Source organism: Erpetoichthys calabaricus, chromosome 7, assembly GCF_900747795.2.
Source record: "Erpetoichthys calabaricus chromosome 7, fErpCal1.3, whole genome shotgun sequence".
NCBI lineage: Eukaryota > Metazoa > Chordata > Cladistia > Polypteriformes > Polypteridae > Erpetoichthys > Erpetoichthys calabaricus.
This window is the reverse complement of record NC_041400.2, coordinates 82,439,169-82,458,559: the sequence shown is the minus strand read 5'-3', so window position 1 is coordinate 82,458,559 and position 19,391 is coordinate 82,439,169. Positions and strand designations below refer to the sequence as shown.

The window sequence follows — 19,391 nt, the reverse complement described above, 5'->3', positions numbered from 1 at the left end:
CAGGAGCAGGACCTGATATATAACCAGGTGGGAAAGTACTGAGTGCTGAGTTTCCAAGTGAGGAGTTCATCCTGTGGTTCGGAAAGACCCAGTGCAGGCTCCGCTGTTCAGGAGGGTCATACAGGATTGGGCTGGTCCAGACGGGGGAAGCAAACAGGCTTATTATATGCTCTCTCGGAGGAGAGTGCCTTTCTCCCCACCAAGGCTGAGACCTTGGCTAAACGCAGGAGTGCCCTGGACCAGCAGGTGAGAAAAATAAAAGAGTGGAGTTAGGACCCAGAGCGGCCAACCCACAAGCAGGGCTTCTCCTTGTGGGCAAAAATAGGGCACTGGCTAAGGCCTGATAAAAATACCGCCCTGCAAATAGTGGAGCAGGTTGCCTGCTACATACTATTACTGAACCTTCCTGAATACGTCACCCTCATGGAGCTGACTGAAACAACTAGGACAGCCTCACAATCTGGGATGGCAGAACGGTTGTTTAGTCAAACCCAGATGGATTATGTCCCAAAATTTTGACCCCGAGTCCATGGATGTGCAACCTAGTCGGGAATGAGGAGGAATGCAGATGGAGAGTGAAGGAAGGATGGTGTGCACTTACAAATCCCCTGGATTTACTGCATACAGGAGTGGTAATTATAAATGGATTTAAAACCGAGGCCTTATTTCATTCTGACAGCAACATTTACATTGTTGCCCACCAATATGTGCTACAGCAACAATGGCTAAAAATTAAGACTAGTCTAACCTGCGTCCATAGAGAAACCCGCTGGTACAGGTCCGCCACCTGTGTCATCAGTTGCAAAGGATCGCTAAAAAGGTCCTCCGAATCCACCATTCCCGGTGATACTGGGGCAGGATTTGGGCCTAATTATACATGGAGATGATCAGTCCCCAGCTGCCTCCACACCGTGTAACTAGCCGGCAGAGAGAGACGATGCGGCCAATCAGTGTGACATGGCAATTCCTGGGCCGTTGCGGACAGAAACGTCATCAACCAACGCCACAACAAAACGGGAAGAAACCATGCCCTTTGAGGTCAGTCCTGTCCCTCTCTCTGTCTGTGTTACAGTATCAGTTTAAAGAGACAATGGCTTCTTTTAAAAGGGAACAGTGGAATGATGATTCCCTTAACTTTGCAAAAAATGCAGTTGTTTTTGTTAATGGCCAACGTACTCATCAACCCATGCCACAGGGTCATCACTTTGTTTTAGAAAACGACCTTTTGTATTGGGTAGTACAGCATGAGGTAGAGGTGCGCAAGTTGCTGCTAATACCATGGACCTTCCGGCAGCAGGTTTGTGAATTAGCACACGGCCACCTCTTAAGAGGCCATTTGGGCCCCGAAAAACTTAGGAGCGAATTGAGCTTTGATTTCATTGGCTGGGAATTAATGAGGAGGTACATGGCTTTTGCACGTCTTGCCCAGAGTTTGCGACAAATTCCTAGGAGGGACCGAGCTCCTTTCATTCCCATTTCTCTAATTGATGTCCTGTTTGAAAAAATTCGGGTGGACTTAGTGGGACCCCTGGAACCCTCTGCTATAGGACATATATTTTAGTCCTCATGGATTATGCTATCCAATATCCAGAAGCTATTCCATTGTGCCCAGCCATGTCTAAAGCCATCGCACGGGAATTGGTAGTGGTCTTTGCTCGTGTCGGTATCCCTAAGGAAGTCCTGATGGATCAAGGGACACCTTTCACCTCTGAGACATTCAGGTAATTGGCCAGGTTACTTAAAATAAAGCATCTAAAGACTAATGTGCATCATCCTCAAAATGATGGTCTAGTGGAGAGGTTTAATCAGACTCTCAAACAAATCTTCATAAGGTGGTCAGGGAGGACAGAAGGAACTGGGATCAGATCCTCCCCCTCGTCCTTTTTGCATATCGAGAAGACCCACAAGCCTCTCCGGGGTTGTCACCTTTTGAATTATTGTACGGACAACAACCCCGGGGCATGTTAGATATCTTAAAAGAAGGATGGGAAGAAGAGGCTCTTCCCTCTACAAACAAATTAGAATACATTGCGCAATAGATTTGGGAAAATTCGTCCCCTACTTAAAAGTCACATGGAAGAGGCAAAGCAGCACAGGCCCGATATTACGACCGAGGCACATCTCTCCGTTAACTCCACCAAGGAGATCAGGTCATGGTTCTTGTTCCTACCTCCCATTCTAAGTTACTATCCCACTCGCAAGGTCCATATGAAGTTAAGGAGAGGAAAAGACTCTTCGACTATTTGATGAAACAACCCAATCATTGGCCAAGAGAGCGGGTATATTATGTAAATCTGCTGAAGCTGTGGAAGGATAGGGATCCCGGTCCCTCCTCCGGTCAGCCCCTCTCACTCTTTGCTCACAAGAATAACCTTAACCCTTAAACTGCCACATACAGGTAAAATTCAGTTACAACAAACTGCCAGCGACTAAAAAAATATTTTGTTGTAATGAAAATTTCGTAGTAATGAGATTCTGTATTTGTCACTATAGTGCATTCTTTAACTTGCGCCCAGGCCTTTGCAATCATTTCAATAGCTTCTTTCGTGTTAGTTTTAATCTCCTCCTGTCTACAAGTTATGCTGATGAGAATTTTTCTCAGCATTTCCTTGTGATAATACAATTTCAGTGTGAGAATGATGCCCAAATCCAATGGCTGAAGCACTGCTGTGCAACTGGGTGGGAGGAATTCAACACAAACATTATCTAAATGTAGAAGCATGTTGTGGGTAGCACAGTTATCAATCAGAAGCCAAATCCTTTTCTTCTTCTTTATATTGTGAGGTTTCTGAACTTTTTTGGGATCCCCCACCCAACAGGAACAACACATTGAAGTGCATCCCGAAGCACAGTTGCCGCTACTGCGGAAGATTGTTTGTCTGTTGCAGTGAAGCACCACAGAAGTAAATCCTAAAAGATCATGGTTGCGCTATAAGTCCCTGTATTGCACCCCCAAACACGAAGCTGAGTCTCAGTACTTTAGCAAAACCAGCTTTATTCAGCTTGAAACAGGAACAGCATGGTTATTTCTTGTAGCATGATCTGCCACTCTCCTATACACAGACACAGCAGTCAGGCAGGGTTGTGGCTAGGTTAGTAGCCAAGCAATGCTGTTCCCTGCATTTACAATGTTCCTTGCATCACCCATCAAGATCTTTTCTGTTTGCTTCAGTGAAGAGCCACAGCAGAGCTGTGAGCCTGCTGTTGCCCCGGCAATGGATAAACAGTCTTCCACAGACGCAGACTCTTCAGCGCGTTGTCCTGTTGGGGGAGGTTCCAAGAGAGTTTAGAAACCTCACATTTTCTTCAATGAGTGGCGCATTAATAGGAATGTTTCTTAAACGAGCATCACTGAACCGCATAAAAACTGCTTTATCTACGTCTTCAAATGCAGCAGTTCGCATACGTTTGCAACCCGATATTTTTCTTCTTTTTTTGCTCGGTCTTTCAAGATAGTTGACAGAGTCAATGGCGAAATTCCAAATTCACTGGCAGCATCTTTTTTCTTTTTGCTGGAATCGAGAGCCATAAAAATGTAAAGTTTTTTATTCTAATATGAACTGTTATCGTTTTTGCGTCTCTGCCGTTTCTATAGGAGGGTGACAATAAGATAAATTCCAATGGATGTTTTTCAAATGTTCATGAGCAATAAGCAAAAGGAATCATTGAAAACAACAGGAAATAAAAACAGCAAAAAAACAGTACAAGGAAAGTTTGAAGAAAGAAAAAAAATTTACAATATTTCTGTTTGTGGGATCATTGTGTACAACTGAGTTGCGACCACAGAACTAACTGCTGTGTGGATGATTCATTCAGGCATTTCAAGGTCTTTTGGGCGCTTTGTTGTAATGAAAGTATCTGCTGAATGTATTTCGTAGTAACGAGATTTCGATAGATAGATAGATAGATAGATAGATAGATAGATAGATAGATAGATAGATAGATAGATAGATAGATAGATAGATAGATAGATAGATAGATAGATAGATAGATAGATAGATAGATAGATACTTTATTAATCCCAAGGGGAAATTCAGACTCATATATATATATACAGTGGTGTGAAAAACTATTTGCCCCCTTCCTGATTTCTTATTCTTTTGCATGTTTGTCACACAAAATGTTTCTGATCATCAAACACATTTAACCATTAGTCAAATATAACACAAGTAAACACAAAATGCAGTTTGTAAATGGTGGTTTTTATTATTTAGGGAGAAAAAAAAATCCAAACCTACATGGCCCTGTGTGAAAAAGTAATTGCCCCCTGAACCTAATAACTGGTTGGGCCACCCTTAGCAGCAATAACTGCAATCAAGCGTTTGCGATAACTTGCAATGAGTCTTTTACAGCGCTCTGGAGGAATTTTGGCCCACTCATCTTTGCAAAATTGTTGTAATTCAGCTTTATTTGAGGGTTTTCTAGCATGAACCGCCTTTTTAAGGTCATGCCATAGCATCTCAATTGGATTCAGGTCAGGACTTTGACTAGGCCACTCCAAAGTCTTCATTTTGTTTTTCTTCAGCCATTCAGAGGTGGATTTGCTGGTGTGTTTTGGGTCATTGTCCTGTTGCAGCACCCAAGATCGCTTCAGCTTGAGTTGACGAACAGATGGCCGGACATTCTCCTTCAGGATTTTTTGGTAGACAGTAGAATTCATGGTTCCATCTATCACAGCAAGCCTTCCAGGTCCTGAAGCAGCAAAACAACCCCAGACCATCACACTACCACCACCATATTTTACTGTTGGTATGATGTTCTTTTTCTGAAATGCTGTGTTCCTTTTACGCCAGATGTAACGGGACATTTGCCTTCCAAAAAGTTCAACTTTTGTCTCATCAGTCCACAAGGTATTTTCCCAAAAGTCTTGGCAATCATTGAGATGTTTCTTAGCAAAATTGAGACGAGCCCTAGTGTTCTTTTTGCTTAACAGTGGTTTGTGTCTTGGACATCTGCCATGCAGGCCGTTTTTGCCCAGTCTCTTTCTTATGGTGGAGTCGTGAACACTGACCTTAATTGAGGCAAGTGAGGCCTGCAGTTCTTTAGACGTTGTCCTGGGGTCTTTTGTGACCTCTCGGATGAGTCATCTCTGCGCTCTTGGGGTAATTTTGGTCGGCCGGCTACTCCTGGGAAGGTTCACCACTGTTCCATGTTTTTGCCATTTGTGGATAATGGCTCTCACTGTGGTTCGCTGGAGTCCCAAAGCTTTAGAAATGGCTTTATAACCTTTACCAGACTGATAGATCTCAATTACTTCTGTTGTCATTTGTTCCTGAATTTCTTTGGATCTTGGCATGATGTCTAGCTTTTGAGGTGCTTTTGGTCTACTTCTCTGTGTCAGGCAGCTCCTATTTAAGTGATTTCTTGATTGAAACAGGTGTGGCAGTAATCAGGCCTGGGGGTGGCTACGGAAATTGAACTCAGGTGTGATACACCACAGTTAGGTTATTTTTTAACAAGGGGGCAATTACTTTTTCACACAGGGCCATGTAGGTTTGGATTTTTTTTCTCCCTAAATAATAAAAACCATCATTTAAAAACTGCATTTTGTGTTTACTTGTGTTATATTTGACTAATGGTTAAATGTGTTTGATGATCAGAAACATTTTGTGTGACAAACATGCAAAAGAATAAGAAATCAGGAAGGGGGCAAATAGTTTTTCACACCACTGTATAGACTCATGTCATATGGGGAAACTGTCAGGACCACAAAAATACTTCATTGAAATGAAAATTTCATTGTAAACATATTCGTTGTAACGGAATTTTACCTGTACTTGGAGGTTAATGCACCCTGGACGCCAAATACATTTTTGCTGCACTTTTTAAGTAAACGTCACAATTCACAAAGAAAATGTGAAATTTTAATGGAACACATTTTTTTTCATGCAAAGAGCATCACAATTACTGCAACAATGATCATTTTACACACTGCCAATGAACTGTAAAAACTATTAAAAAAAAATTACTGGAACAATATGTACAAGGTGTAACTGACACCATTGATGAAATTCAGTAAATCACCAAGGCAACTGCACTTGAACTGGCTGCACGCAAGCACACAGAGGTAAATGCTGATACTTGCAGGCTAGTCTAGTGCAGCGGCTGAATCCCAGGGACAGTGATGCTACAGTGCTGCAGGGGGCAGTAGTGGTCGTGAGCTGGCTGCTCAATGAATATACGGCACTGACTGATCAGCTCCGGCGTGCTAACAAATTGCACTGGGAAGTGACTATAGTTGGTTGTGCTGTTCAATGAATGTACGTCGCCGAATATACTCGATTCTGGGGTTCATCGGGGGAGTGTTCTTGCTCTATTCAATGCTTATATGGACTGAGTGTTGGGTAAGGTCTTGGGGTCCAGTGGCTGTGGGGCATCTGTTGGTAAAGAAAGTTTCACGGATCTTGACTTTGCTGACGATGCTGTGATCTTCGCGGAGTCAATGGAGGCTTTGATCGGGGCGCTCAAGAGACTGAGCGAGGAGTCTGAGTGTCTGGGCTTGCGAGTGTCCTGAATAAAAACCAAGATCCAGGTCTTTAATGATCTCTTGGGCTCAGCCATCAGCAGTGTGTCTGTTTGCAGAGAGAGTGTTGACCTTGTTGAGAGGTTTACTTACCTTGGCATTGACATTCATGTCTCTGGTGACTCTTTCTATGAAGTCAGTAGACGGATTGGGATAGCATGGGGGGTCATGAGGTCGCTGGAAAGGGGTGTGTGGTGCTCCCAATATCTATGCAAAAGGACGAAGGTCCAAGTCTTTAGAGTCCTGGTGCTTCCTGTCTTGCTATATGGTTGCGAGACATGGACGCTATCCAGTGACCTGAGTCAAAGACTGGACTCCTTTGGTACTGTGTCTCTTCGGAGAATCCTTGGGTACCGTTGGTTTGACTTTGTGTCGAATGAGCAGTTGCTCATGGAGTCCCGAATGAGGCACATTACCTGCATTGTGAGGGAGCGTCAATTACGGCACTACGGCCATGTGGCGCATTTCCACGAGGGTGATCCAGCTCGTAAGATACTCATTGTTGGGGACCCGAGTGGCTGGACCAGGCCAAGGAGCCGCCTACATAACACCTGGCTGCAGCAGATAGAGGGTCATTTCCGGAGGGTGGGACTGGACCGTGTGTTTGCCTGGGGGGTTGTCAACCGGGATCCTGAGTTGTTTGTTCGAGTAGTGGGTGCGGCAACACACTGTACCAATATATGCTCCCCAACTTGACGACTTGACTTGGCGTGCTGGCCAATTGTGCTGGGAAACAACTTTAGACGGTTGTGGAGTTCAATGAATGTATGTCGCCGAATGTATGTCACCGAATATATTCGGCTCTGGCAAACTGCACTGGAAATCTGACTTTAGCCTGTTGCAGCATTCAACAAATGTACGCTGCCGAATATACTCGGCTCCAGCGTGCTGGCAAATTGCATTGGGAACCAACTATAACAGGTTCCAGCAGTTTACGGGTTAACTTCAGTGCAGATTTAAGTCCCGAACAGAGGCAGGAGCTGGAAGTAGTTTTCCTGTTCGTCCTGGAGGTAGACCCAGAAGGACCTCTCTGATTGCGCACGATATTGTGACAGAACCCGGGTTTATACTTCAAGAATGCCCATATCGCCTTCCTGAGGCAAAAAAAGCAGAAGTGGAACTTGAGATCAAGAGCATGCTGGAACTAGGAGCGATAGAGGAAAGTCGTAGTTTCTGGTCCAGTACCATCGTCTTAGTCAGTAAGCCTGATGGAAGTTTTCGCAATGACTACTGTCAACTTAATCAAGTCTCCCAGTTTGATGCCTATCCAATATCACGAGTGGATGACTTGAGGCTAGGACAGGCTAAATATTTGACCACTCTTGACATGACAAAGGGGGTACTGGCAGGTTCCTTTAACAGACTCCACAAAGGTTAAGACTGCATTTAGCACCCCTAGCGGTCACTGGCAGTATCGTGTTCTTCCATTTGGGTTACATGGGGCTCCTCCAACTTTCCAGCACCTGGTGGATAAAATGCCCCGGCCTCATAACTCTTATAGTGCTGCCTACCTGGATGACATGGTCATCTATTCCAGCATGTGGGAGGAACACCTAAAGCAGGTCCAAGTGGTATTAAGGACACTTAAGATTAATCTGAAGTCCAGCCTCACTAAGAAATGCTTCTTAGGTATTTAGGCTACCTGGTGGGTTGGGGAACCGTGAAGCCACAGTGCTCCAAAGTACATGTCATATTGAAATGGCCCTGTCCACAAACCAAGAGGCAGGTCCAAGCCTTTCTCGGCTTAGCAGGGTACTACTGCCGGTTTGCACCTCAATTGTCTGAGAGAGCGGCACCCTTGACTGATCTGACAAACAAGAGGGCCCAAACAATGTGGTATGGACTGCTAAGATAGACATTGCATTTAGTGACTTGAAATAGGCCCTTACATCAGTACCAGTCTTGAAAGCTCCTAACTTTTCTTTACCTTTAATTCTCCAGACGGACACTTCAGACACAGGCCTGGGTGCCGTGCTGACCCAGAGTGTCGACTGCGTTGAAAACCCTGTTATCTTCCCAAGCCGGAAACTGCTGCAACGAGAGACCAGGTATGGTGGAAAGTGTAAAGAGAGGCTTTGGTGATCAAATGGGTGATTATACAATTGAAGTACTACCTCTTGGGCAACAAGTTCACCCTTGTTACAGATCATGCACCTTTACAGTGGATGGCCCTACACAAGGCATCGAATCCGCGGATCACCAAGTGGTTTCTTGACCTACAGCCGTACAAGTTTTCAGTTGTTCATCGTTGAAGCTCTCTCCATGCTAACACTGATGCACTTTCTTGGGTTTGCGACCTCTTGGTCAGGAATGCCTGACCCAATGTGTCTGGGCTGAGGGAGCTTATCACACATGTACGCATGGGAGGAAGCTAAAGGGCCTGAAAGAGAGTAATTCCATGCCAGACCAGTGCTGAGTGCACTAACTTTTTCTCTTGCTTCTCTGCAGATCAGTTACGGAAAATTGTCCCTGGCCTCGATGACATCACTTCCAGTCCCAGCCTCAATTACACCACGTCCTGTTCCGGACCCAAAGGTGACGTCACTTCCTCCGCTCTCCTTTAAAGCTGCCATCTTTATGGCAGCAAATCAGTTCTGTCTTGGACTCAAACCTGTACACCATTTCAACTAATTTTACACCCAGGAAACAATATACGGTTGGCTGCCCCAAACCTTTTTATGACTTCAGTCTATTCTTGTGACAACCAGTATGCTAAGAAAAGGTGCCAGTACTTTTGGTGTAAATTAGAAGAGGTGCTATACTGGCCCTCCTCATACTTATGTGGATAGTAGCTCTGTGTGTGAAGTTCAAATGAGTGACTCACAGTGGAGACATCACTCATAGATGCTTAAATGCATAGGATTTGTGTGTGTGTGTGTGTTAAGCTTAGGGTGCAAGAGTAAGCCAATCCAATAATGAATCTGATGAGTTCCACTAATCCTGTAATAATACCGACCCCCTTTAAAAATAATTTCACCTATACTGCAGCAGTACTTCTAATCTGTATTTAGAATAGGAATGGACTGCTCACAATGACCCATCAAGAAAAAGTGAAAAGAAAATAATATCCCACACTGCTATAGTACAGTGTTTTAGCATGATGCCAAAGATGTGACAGTCCAGTGAAGGAGATGAGGTCAACACGTGCCACTGCTACAGCTCCACTTACTTTTTAAAGCTAAAAAGGATTTACGGCTGGCCACTCTTCCTCAGCTTACCTTACTGCTGCCTCCGTCAACATGATTCTTTTGTCTTTTCTGCTGACTTGACTGTTTTATGTGGAGAGAAAATGCATTTGCACTTCCACTTGTATTAAATATCTCTATCACTGATGGAAATGCTCCTGTGCTGAATTTAGGGGTATAGCAAAGTAGTTTCTGTAATTAAGTTATTAAGAAATGTCTGCAGTAACAAATTCTGCATTGAAAAAAATTTTGATTCTTTGTTTTTAGAAATACTTAATCAGTTTTTGCTTAATTTGAAAATTCTTACTTAAGCCCAGTGATTAGCGATCACCTTTTGTTATCAACAATATCTGCAGTGACAAATTCAGTATTTGGGTAATTACTGGTTATTATTTATCATGAAATATTTCTACTCCTTTTATGTTATGATTAAGAAATTCAGGCATTAGTAAAATAATTTTTATTTCATGAAAAGACAAAAGCCATTTTTTCTAATTATGCATTATTATTTAAAAGCTGTTATGGAATTAGAAACAAATATGATTTTATTAATAAATGTATGTTTCAAAATGATCAACTTTGTCAAGACTGCAGCAAAAGTACAAAAGGGTAAATATAATGTGGGTGGGCACTCTCATTCACGTTATACTGAGGACCACGGAGGAATAAAATTTGAGAACTATTGTCTAGATGGGGCATTTTGAGTAATAAAATGACAATTTCACTTGTACCACCTTGTACAAAAATAACATGGGGACAATGGCTCTATATTCTAGCACACCAAGCAAAAAAGTGCTTTTAATTTATCCACTTGTTCACCTTCTAAATACCATGCAAGCTATTATTTCCCATTTCCTGTCTTTGTCTCTCATAAACCTATCCTCTTCCTCATAGTAGTGAGCCTTCATCCGAACTTCAAAACCCTTCTAGAGTTCACTTTTGTGAGAAGTAGTGACACTTGCTTCACTAAACTTACAATAGAATTGAACTCAATATGGCAGCCACTTGTGTCCCTGCAACGTCGATCTCTCAGTGTATTTAAAGGGCAGTGACTCCAAGGCATCTCAGCTGCTTCATACCCTCAAAGGCTAACACAATCCCATTTTCCCAACCTTGAATCGTGTACTACTTTCCAATCAGCAAAGAGGTTGTCTGTCCTCTCTCTCTCTCTCTCTCTCTCTCTCTCTCTCTCTCTCTCTCTCTCTCTCTCTCTCTCTCTCTCTCTCTCTCTCTCTCTCTCTCTCTCTCTCTCTCTCTCTCTCTCTCTCTCTCTCTCTCTCTCTCTCTCTCTCTCTCTCTCTCTCTCTCTCTCTCTCTCTCTCTCTCTCTCTTTCTGTGTTAGATGAAGCATCCTTTTGTGTAATATGGGTTCTCTTTGAGGAAAACTGCCCCCTTCGCCACCGGTCACTGTTGTCTATGCCTCTGTCACTCTTTCAGGTCTATATGAAACCTGTCTCAGTTGTATGCTGTAGCAGTATGAATGCTTCACACTTCACACATCAAATACAAACAAAACTTTACAGTAATCCCTCCTCCATCGCGGTGGTTGCGTTCCAGAACCCCCCGCAAAAGGTGAAAATCCGCGAAATAGAAACCATATGTTCATATGGTTCTTTTTATATATTTTAATCCCTTATAAACTCTCCCACACTATTATAAACATTTCCCGCACAATTATACAGCATAAACCCTTTGTATTCTCTTAGATATTAGGTAAGATTCGTTGAAATTATGTATGTAAATACAGTTTATATACAGTAAATCCTAAATATTATTTTAAAGATATCGAGCGTCTCCGATATCACATATGTTACAGCCATTACGACAGACAGGCCACCAGCAAGAAATACGTACAATGCAAGAAAAATTGTATACAGTAAAATGTGTGTACAGTGACACTAAACTATGTACATGTAATAAGTACTGTACGTAGATAATTAATTATGGTTACTCACCAACAATGACACGACGACTTGTCCGATAACGATGAGTTTAATTTTACTGCACAACAAAGGATAGCGTTACAGCTCTTCTAAAGGATCCTCTTCAAGCGACTGTGTAGCACCACCGTTATTCTTCTTCCGGCAGTCTTCAATCCAAATCCCTAAAGCAGATTCCATCCAGACTACTGCCTTATCACATCCACTTGCAACTCGTTTTGCGCCCTGGTTAAAGGACACTGCAGCTGTAGATCTTATATGCTTTTCCTCCTTTTTTAAATAAAAACAATCGTGGACTCATTGATGCCGTAATGGTGTCCTGCAGCGGTGTAGCTGTTCCCTTCCTTCAACATATCCAAAACTTTTACCTTTTCTGCAATCATTTGCATCTTCTGTTGGCGCTTGGACACGGCCCCTGAAGCAGTAGCAGGAGCACGTTAATGCTGAATGAGTGAGATGAGACTTCCTGGTTAATGCAGCACTCTGTCACTGAGCCAATCAGCACACAGGAACTTAACTGTGTGCTCTGATTAGGTAGCTTCTCAGCCATCCGCCAATAGCGTCCCTTGTTTGAAATCAACTGGGTAAACCAACTGAGGAAGCATGTACCAGAAGTAAAAAGACCCATTGTCCGCAAAAACCCGTGAAGCAGCGAAAAATCCGCGTTATATATTTAGATATGCTTACATATAAAATCCGCAATAGAGTGAAGCAGCGAAAGTCGAAGCGCGATATAGCGAGGGATTACTGTACTGCTTTTGTGACCAAATTGTTTCAATAAATTTAAAATAGAATTCCATGGCAAGGTATCAACATGTTATAGCAAGTTTATGTTACTACAAGGGATGAGACACATTAAATACATTAACGCTCAATTTTCCTCAGCTACACTGATATATTCAAAAAATTAACTAACCCATTCTATAACCAAAATTCAAATTTGTTTTTGCTGCAGCATTTATGATGATAGGGTAGCTTATAAATGAGGATTATTTTTAGAACACAATTTTATGATTGCACAAAAATGCATGGTGTCATTTAAAATTAGTTAATAAGTTAGTATTACATATTAATTAGTTAATAAGTAAATAAATTAAATCACCAGGTGCAATATACTGTGTGTTGAGTACATTAATCACAGACTAATTTTGATTATGACCTTGTCTCTGTTTCTACTTTGTAAATTAAGGCTAGTTTTCCTAAGAGTGTATATATGAAATGTTAAGTTAACCATTTGATTTCTTAATTGACAAACAGCTACTTATATTCTGGCCTTCTCCTACTGACCTGTATATCCGGGAATCAGCTTCAGGGAATACTTTTGTTTATTCTTCTGGTTGTTCCATATCTGTTCATGAGCTTTAGTTTCCAGTTCAGGAAGCTGGATTGGACTAGACTGCAGCACAAGGCGCTTAGAACGCCTGACCTCTGGACTTGTGAGAAGACGTGCAGTTAGTCTGCCATAAGTATTCCCCACTGTGTACTTCAGCTGTGGACAGTAGCCACCATACCTAAAATGACATTATACTCTTATCACTGAAAGTAAAAAGTAAAATACAGAGTTTGATCCAATACCACTCTTCCTAGTTTTGCAGCAAGCACCTGACAAACACAAAGTGAGATTTTCATTAGGATATACATAAAATATATTTCTGCTTGGAGACCACATTTTGAATATGATGTGCAACATTGGTCTTGGTATTGTAAAAGGAAAAAAATTGGCACAGTGAAGGCCTACTAAAAATATTCCAAACCTGACAGGTCTACATTTGTGCAGAGTAAGCAAACAAACTGTTAGGAAAATTGTTTTTTTTAATCTTTATCAATTAAGGAAATCTGAATTTCAGCATTTTACCTTAGGTAAATAAAACAATATCCAATCAGATATCACTTTTACAATATTGTCCTGTTGATTGGAATAACATATCAATGGGAAGAATTTTTTTCAGTAACAGGTAATTACAAAATCATGCTAACTCTCTTTCTAGTCAAATTGACACTTTGTATGTTTTTACTAATAGAATGCATGCAGCAAACTCTTTTCATTTGGCTGTGTGACTGAGCCCTGTAAAGGACCTGATATGTGTGCTTCTTGCCTTACACCCAGTGCTACCAGAATAAGATAAGTATTTTGTTAGGTTACTCATTACTAAGTAACAAGTTACTTTGGACACATTACCCTACTTTTCTTGAGATTATTTTGCTGAGTTTAGCACTGTACATTCAGATCATCAACATAAATTAAGTCAGTCAGTCAGTCATTGTCCAACCCGCTATATCCTAACACAGGGTCACAGGGGTCTGCTGGAGCCAATCCAGCCAACATAGATGATTTCTGAAATATTGAGACACATTATTTCTGCCAGGAGAAGGAATAATGGGATCGCCTGAACATTTGCTTCTGGAAATGTATTTTGTGGATGCTTCTACCTGTGGCTGCTGAAAGTGTGTGAAAAACAAATACATGCTCAGACTACAAAATCCTTAATGGTAACCTGGTTAAGGGTTTACATGGCCACATAAGTGGATTATTTGTGGAGATATCTGCCTCTGTTAATCAGGTTTCTGACAGGCCAATGACCTAGATTCTCTAAACAGAATAAAGGTTTACATGGCATTTTAGAAACCAGGATTCTGTGAATAACCAGATTATTGAGGCATGTGTAAACACACCTAATGAAAACAAAAGAACATTCTAAGCAATTCCATGAGACGATCATTAAAAAGAATAAGTTGGGATGGATGCAACAAAATATCCAAGTTAATTTACCTTGGAGTTCAGTTAAACCAATCATTAGGAAATTGAAAGAATGTGACACAGCTATAAATCTCATTCAAAAAGACTAGTGAGGAACGCCACCGATAGACCTACGAAAATCTGAAGGAATTACTAGCTATAGTAGCTGAGATTAGAGAGACTGCGCATACAACAACTGCTGCCCTGGTTCTTCACCAGTTGCAGTTTTATGGGAGATTGGCACAGCGAAAGCCACTGTTAAAAAGAAAAACATATGACATATTGGCTAGAGTTTGCCAGAAGGTACCTGGGAGAATCTGAAATCAGCTGGAAAAAGTTTTTTTGGTCTAATGAGACCAAAATGTAACTTTTTAGCCATCAGACCAAACACCATGTTTGGTGTAAGCCAAACACTACACAGCATCAAAAGCACACCACCTTCACTGTGAAGCATAACGAAGACCGCATCATGTTGTGAGGATACATCTCTGCAGCAGACCCTTGAAGACCTGTGAGAGTACAGGGTAAAGTGAATACAGAAAAATACAAGGAAATCTTGGGAGAAAACATGATGTAGTTTACAAGAAATCTGTACCTTGGGAGGTTTGTTTTCCAGCAAGACACCAATGTCCTAGAGTAGCCGAGTTAGAGTTCACATCTCAATATAGTTGACAATTTGTTGCTAGACTTTTAAAAGGCTGTTCACTCACAATGCTCATGCAACTTGACACAGACTGAAAAGTTTTGCAAAGAAAAATGGAGACGTGTGCACAGACTGTCATGGCTGTCAAAAGTACATTTACAAAATACTGGCTTGATGGTGATCAACACCTATGTGATCAATTAGTTTGTGTTATTTGTAATTAATTCAGGTCATTTAGCAGAGATCTAATTTCACTTTAACATTACATTTTTTTTTTCCTGTTGATCAATGTCATAAACCAAACTAAATCCACTTTAATTCAATGTTGTATAAAAATAAATTGTGAAAACTTGCAAGAGAGTAAATACTTTTTTACAGGCATTGTATATTTAAAAAGGGCAAAAACAAGAAATGAAGACAATTTTAAATGTAATAATTGGTAGTAAATGAGACATTCAGAAGAAGATCATGTTTGACAATGAAATATTTTTGGGTACTTAATTAAATTTAAATTTTTTTGCTTTTAGAACTCTACTATTAAACTATCATAATGTGCTGTATAAATCAATAAGAGTATTACAATAAATAATTTGCACTGAATATGCTCAGAGTAGCACATTAATAAGAATACAAACTGTTACTGTATGTCAAAAATATACATTAAACATGAGTATATACTCAAATAATATATAAGGTAGAATCCAAATATTAGCCAATACTGTCAGATTATGAAAATATATCAGGTTATTCTGTTAATTTAAAGCAAAATTCACTACTGCAAATAGGTGAAGAGGCACATTTACATTCAAAATGTAAATTAATGTATTAAGCGTATTAAGTGTCCAGAAATGTATCTGAAGAACTGATTTTATGGTGATACAGATGGTGATACAGATCTGGCATAACGTAATGCCCAGAATGTAATATCAACAATATTTATTGTACAAATCTTATGATTAAAATGTAGTCATACTTAAAAGATGCAACCATCAGATATAAGACATGGACATCTCCTGGCCCAGGTTGTGAAAATCAACCCTTATTCTGACAGACCTGACCAGAAGGCAACATCTGTTGTTTTGTTTAAGATGATGTAAAAATAGAACAAATAAAATAATTATATTCAATGTATTATTATTTAAGACTGTCTCCATTTATAAGCTATGAGTACTGCACACATTTATAAATATAAACTAGTTAAAAATTAATCTCATATGTGCAGCACATGACCTCTACATGAAGTTGCAATTTCAACATTTGACAATACCTTCCCTATATACAGTGCATCGTGTGTGTGTGTGCGCGTGTGTACATGCGTGTGTTTGTGTGTGTGCGTGCATGAACAGGCCTTGCAATGCATTAGCATTTCCTATCTTAGTGTCCAGTACTGCAAGAACAGGATTTTGGCCCCCAAGAATATATATACACACACCTATATATTTAATTTACCTATATATTGAAGTCTACTGGTGCTCAAAATCAAACTTCTAGCATTTTACAATAACAGTGTCAAATTTCAAAACAGTTGGAGTGATTTGGTTTTAGACATCACTCCAAATATACTGAAATTTGTTCAGAAATGGCTAAATTAATTGATTGCAACTAGTGCAGAATGCAGCTGCCAGAATTTTAACTAGGAAAAGAGAATCAGAGCACATCTGTCCAGTTTTGATGTCACTACATTGGTTACACATGTCATTTAGAATTGACTTTAAAATACTGCTTATGGTTTAAAAGCCTTAAATAATCTCACTCCATCTTATATTTCAGAATGTCTTTCACCTTACACTACAAATTGTAACCTTAGATCTTCAAATGAGTGTCTGCTTATAATTCCAAGAGCTAAAATTAAAAGAAGTGGTGAGGCAGCCTTCTTCTGTTATGCACCTAAAATCTGGAATAGTTTACCGATAGAAATTCGCAAAGCTAATACAGTGGAACACTTTAAAAAACTGCTAAAAACCCATTACTTTAACATGGTTTTCTCATAGCTTCATTTTAGTGTAACCCTGATGTTCTGTATATGCATTTAATTATCTTTTTTCATAGCTCCAAAATTCGTACTAACCCCTACATTCTCTGCTGTTCTTTTTCCTGTTTTCTGTGGTGGCGATCCATGCCACTACCACCTGATCAAAGCACTGTGCAGTCCCTACATTAATGGATTGAAGGCCAGAGGTCCACATGACTATCATCGTCTTATTGTTCCACATGAAAACTGAAAACCACGAAGACTGATTTAGATAATTTATTTTAGGTAGAATGCCTAGTGGGGGTTAGGCGGTCTCATGGCCTTGGAACCCCTGCAGATTGTTTTTTTATCCGGCCCTCTGGAGTTTTATCTTTTATTTTTTCTGTCCTCCCTGGCCATCGAACCTTAATTTATTTGTTGTTAATTAGTTTTGCGTAATTTTTATATTTTTTCTTTCTTCATCTTGTAAAGCACTTTGAGCTACATCATTTGTATGAAAATGTTGTTGTTGTTAAAAACTTGTAAATCCATTAAAAGGTCAAAGTTTAAATTTTGATCCCATCACAATGCTATCACTAATTATACACCTGTGTGTATGTTTATAAAGTAATAAAAAATATTAAAATAAAAACAAAAGACATCACATACTGTATAGAAATACCTATATCAGTGGTCCTCAATCACAGTCCTGGAGGGCCACAGTGACTGCAAGTTTTTGTTCTAACTTGGTGACTTAATTATAAAGTAATTCTTGACAATAATTTAATTTTATGGCTTGTTAGTGCTTTAACTCTGCTATGTCAGGTAATTCTCATATCCTAGATTTTATTCCCCTTTCTAAGGATATCATCCAAATGATTTGAAGGCCAAAATGGATGAGTAATTCTCAGTCCTACACTTTCTCTTCACTTTCCTTCCAAGTATTTAATTAAACCCAACAGTGCATGATAAATACACACAGGTGTAAATGGTAACAAGCTAAATGGAGAAATGTTGGTCTCTTTTGTCATTTGCATGTTATTGCAAATTAGGAGCAATTAAAAAAACAAGAATACAGCTGTTTAGGACTAAAATAAGCAATAAAGGTTCAAAATCTTAACAAGCGAAACAACTAAAGTGAAGCAGAAGTGTTACTTGAGCAATAAGTGCTTCTTATTAAGCAGTTGGGTTGAAGCAAAAACCAAGACCATGATTGAGGACCCCGACCTATATAATAGGCTAAAAATGTTGCCACTTTTAGGTAAAGGTGAAGAAATAAAGCTGTATGAAATAAGCAATGCAGATACAAATTGCATTTCATACTTCTAAACTGGAACTCCATAATCTTCTTTTTGTTACAATTTTACACTGTATTTACTCTACAGTGATCCCCCGCCTATCTCGGAAGTTACATTCCAGACCCACCCGCGATAGGTGAAAATCCGCGATATAGGAAGACCACATTTTTTTATAGTTTAAGCCTTAAAATCCCCCTCCCAAACGCTTTAAACACATGTAAACTTATTAAAACACACTTTGGATACAAATATGATGCACGGATGTCGGGCTAAAGATATGAGTAACATAATAATAATCGTCATCAGTTTTACCTTCTCCTGTATGGTCAAGGTCTTCCTCTGGCACTTAGGCTCACTGCTACCAGAAGGCTTATAAGATGCAGGACGCTTGGGAGCCATCATAGGGCTTAAAACAAAACAAAAAGTTCACAAAAGTTTGCTCAGAACAGTCGGACCACAAGAAAGGTACACGATACGCGATTCGTCGGGGACCCACGCTCGCTGTTCTTGCAAGATTACACCATGTTAACAGCAGCTAATCCGAGCCCAAGAGAATAAAATCTGCTCTGATTGGTTGAGTCTCCTCTTTCAGCCAATAACGGGCTTTGTAAGAAATCATCTGGGTGCTGTAACGTGAAACTCTTTGTCTGCTGAAAACCATATGCTTTAATATGAATTGGCTGCAAAGTACACTACAGGTAGGATGTACTTATTGAATTTTTCCGCATTATAGCGGGGGCGCAATAGCTGAACCGCAATAGAGTGGGGGACTACTGTACATGCAAACAATAAAATAAACACTGCCTACTAGGCCTGGGTGACCTCCTAGGCTCAACATTTAGCATTAAATCATTTCTGTCAATTATTAAGTTAAAAATATTGTAATAGGTCAGTCATGTTATAACTGGGGCGGCACGGTGGCGCAGTGGTAGCGCTGCTGCCTCGCAGTTAGGAGACCCGGGTTCGCTTCCCGGGTCCACCCTGCGTGGAGTTTGCATGTTCTCCCCGTGTCTGCGTGGGTTTCCTCCGGGCACTCCGGTTTCCTCCCACAGTCCAAAGACATCCAGGTTAGGTGGATTGGTGATTCTAACTTGGCCCTAGTGTGTGCTTGGTG

The 19,391-nt window shown here is 40.5% G+C and overlaps 1 protein-coding gene across 2 annotated transcripts in view; it reads right to left on the bottom strand.

The window, feature by feature from the left end:
- The window catches only part of fam166b (family with sequence similarity 166 member B), a 61,584-nt gene that overhangs the window by 21,401 nt on the left and 20,792 nt on the right, over window positions 1-19,391 (bottom strand). For both annotated transcript variants that reach the window (XM_028804612.2, XM_051930151.1), the window contains exon 2: window positions 12,936-13,159. In XM_028804612.2, the coding sequence (XP_028660445.1) occupies window positions 12,936-13,159 (224 nt within the window). The remainder of the gene's footprint in view (window positions 1-12,935; window positions 13,160-19,391) is intronic.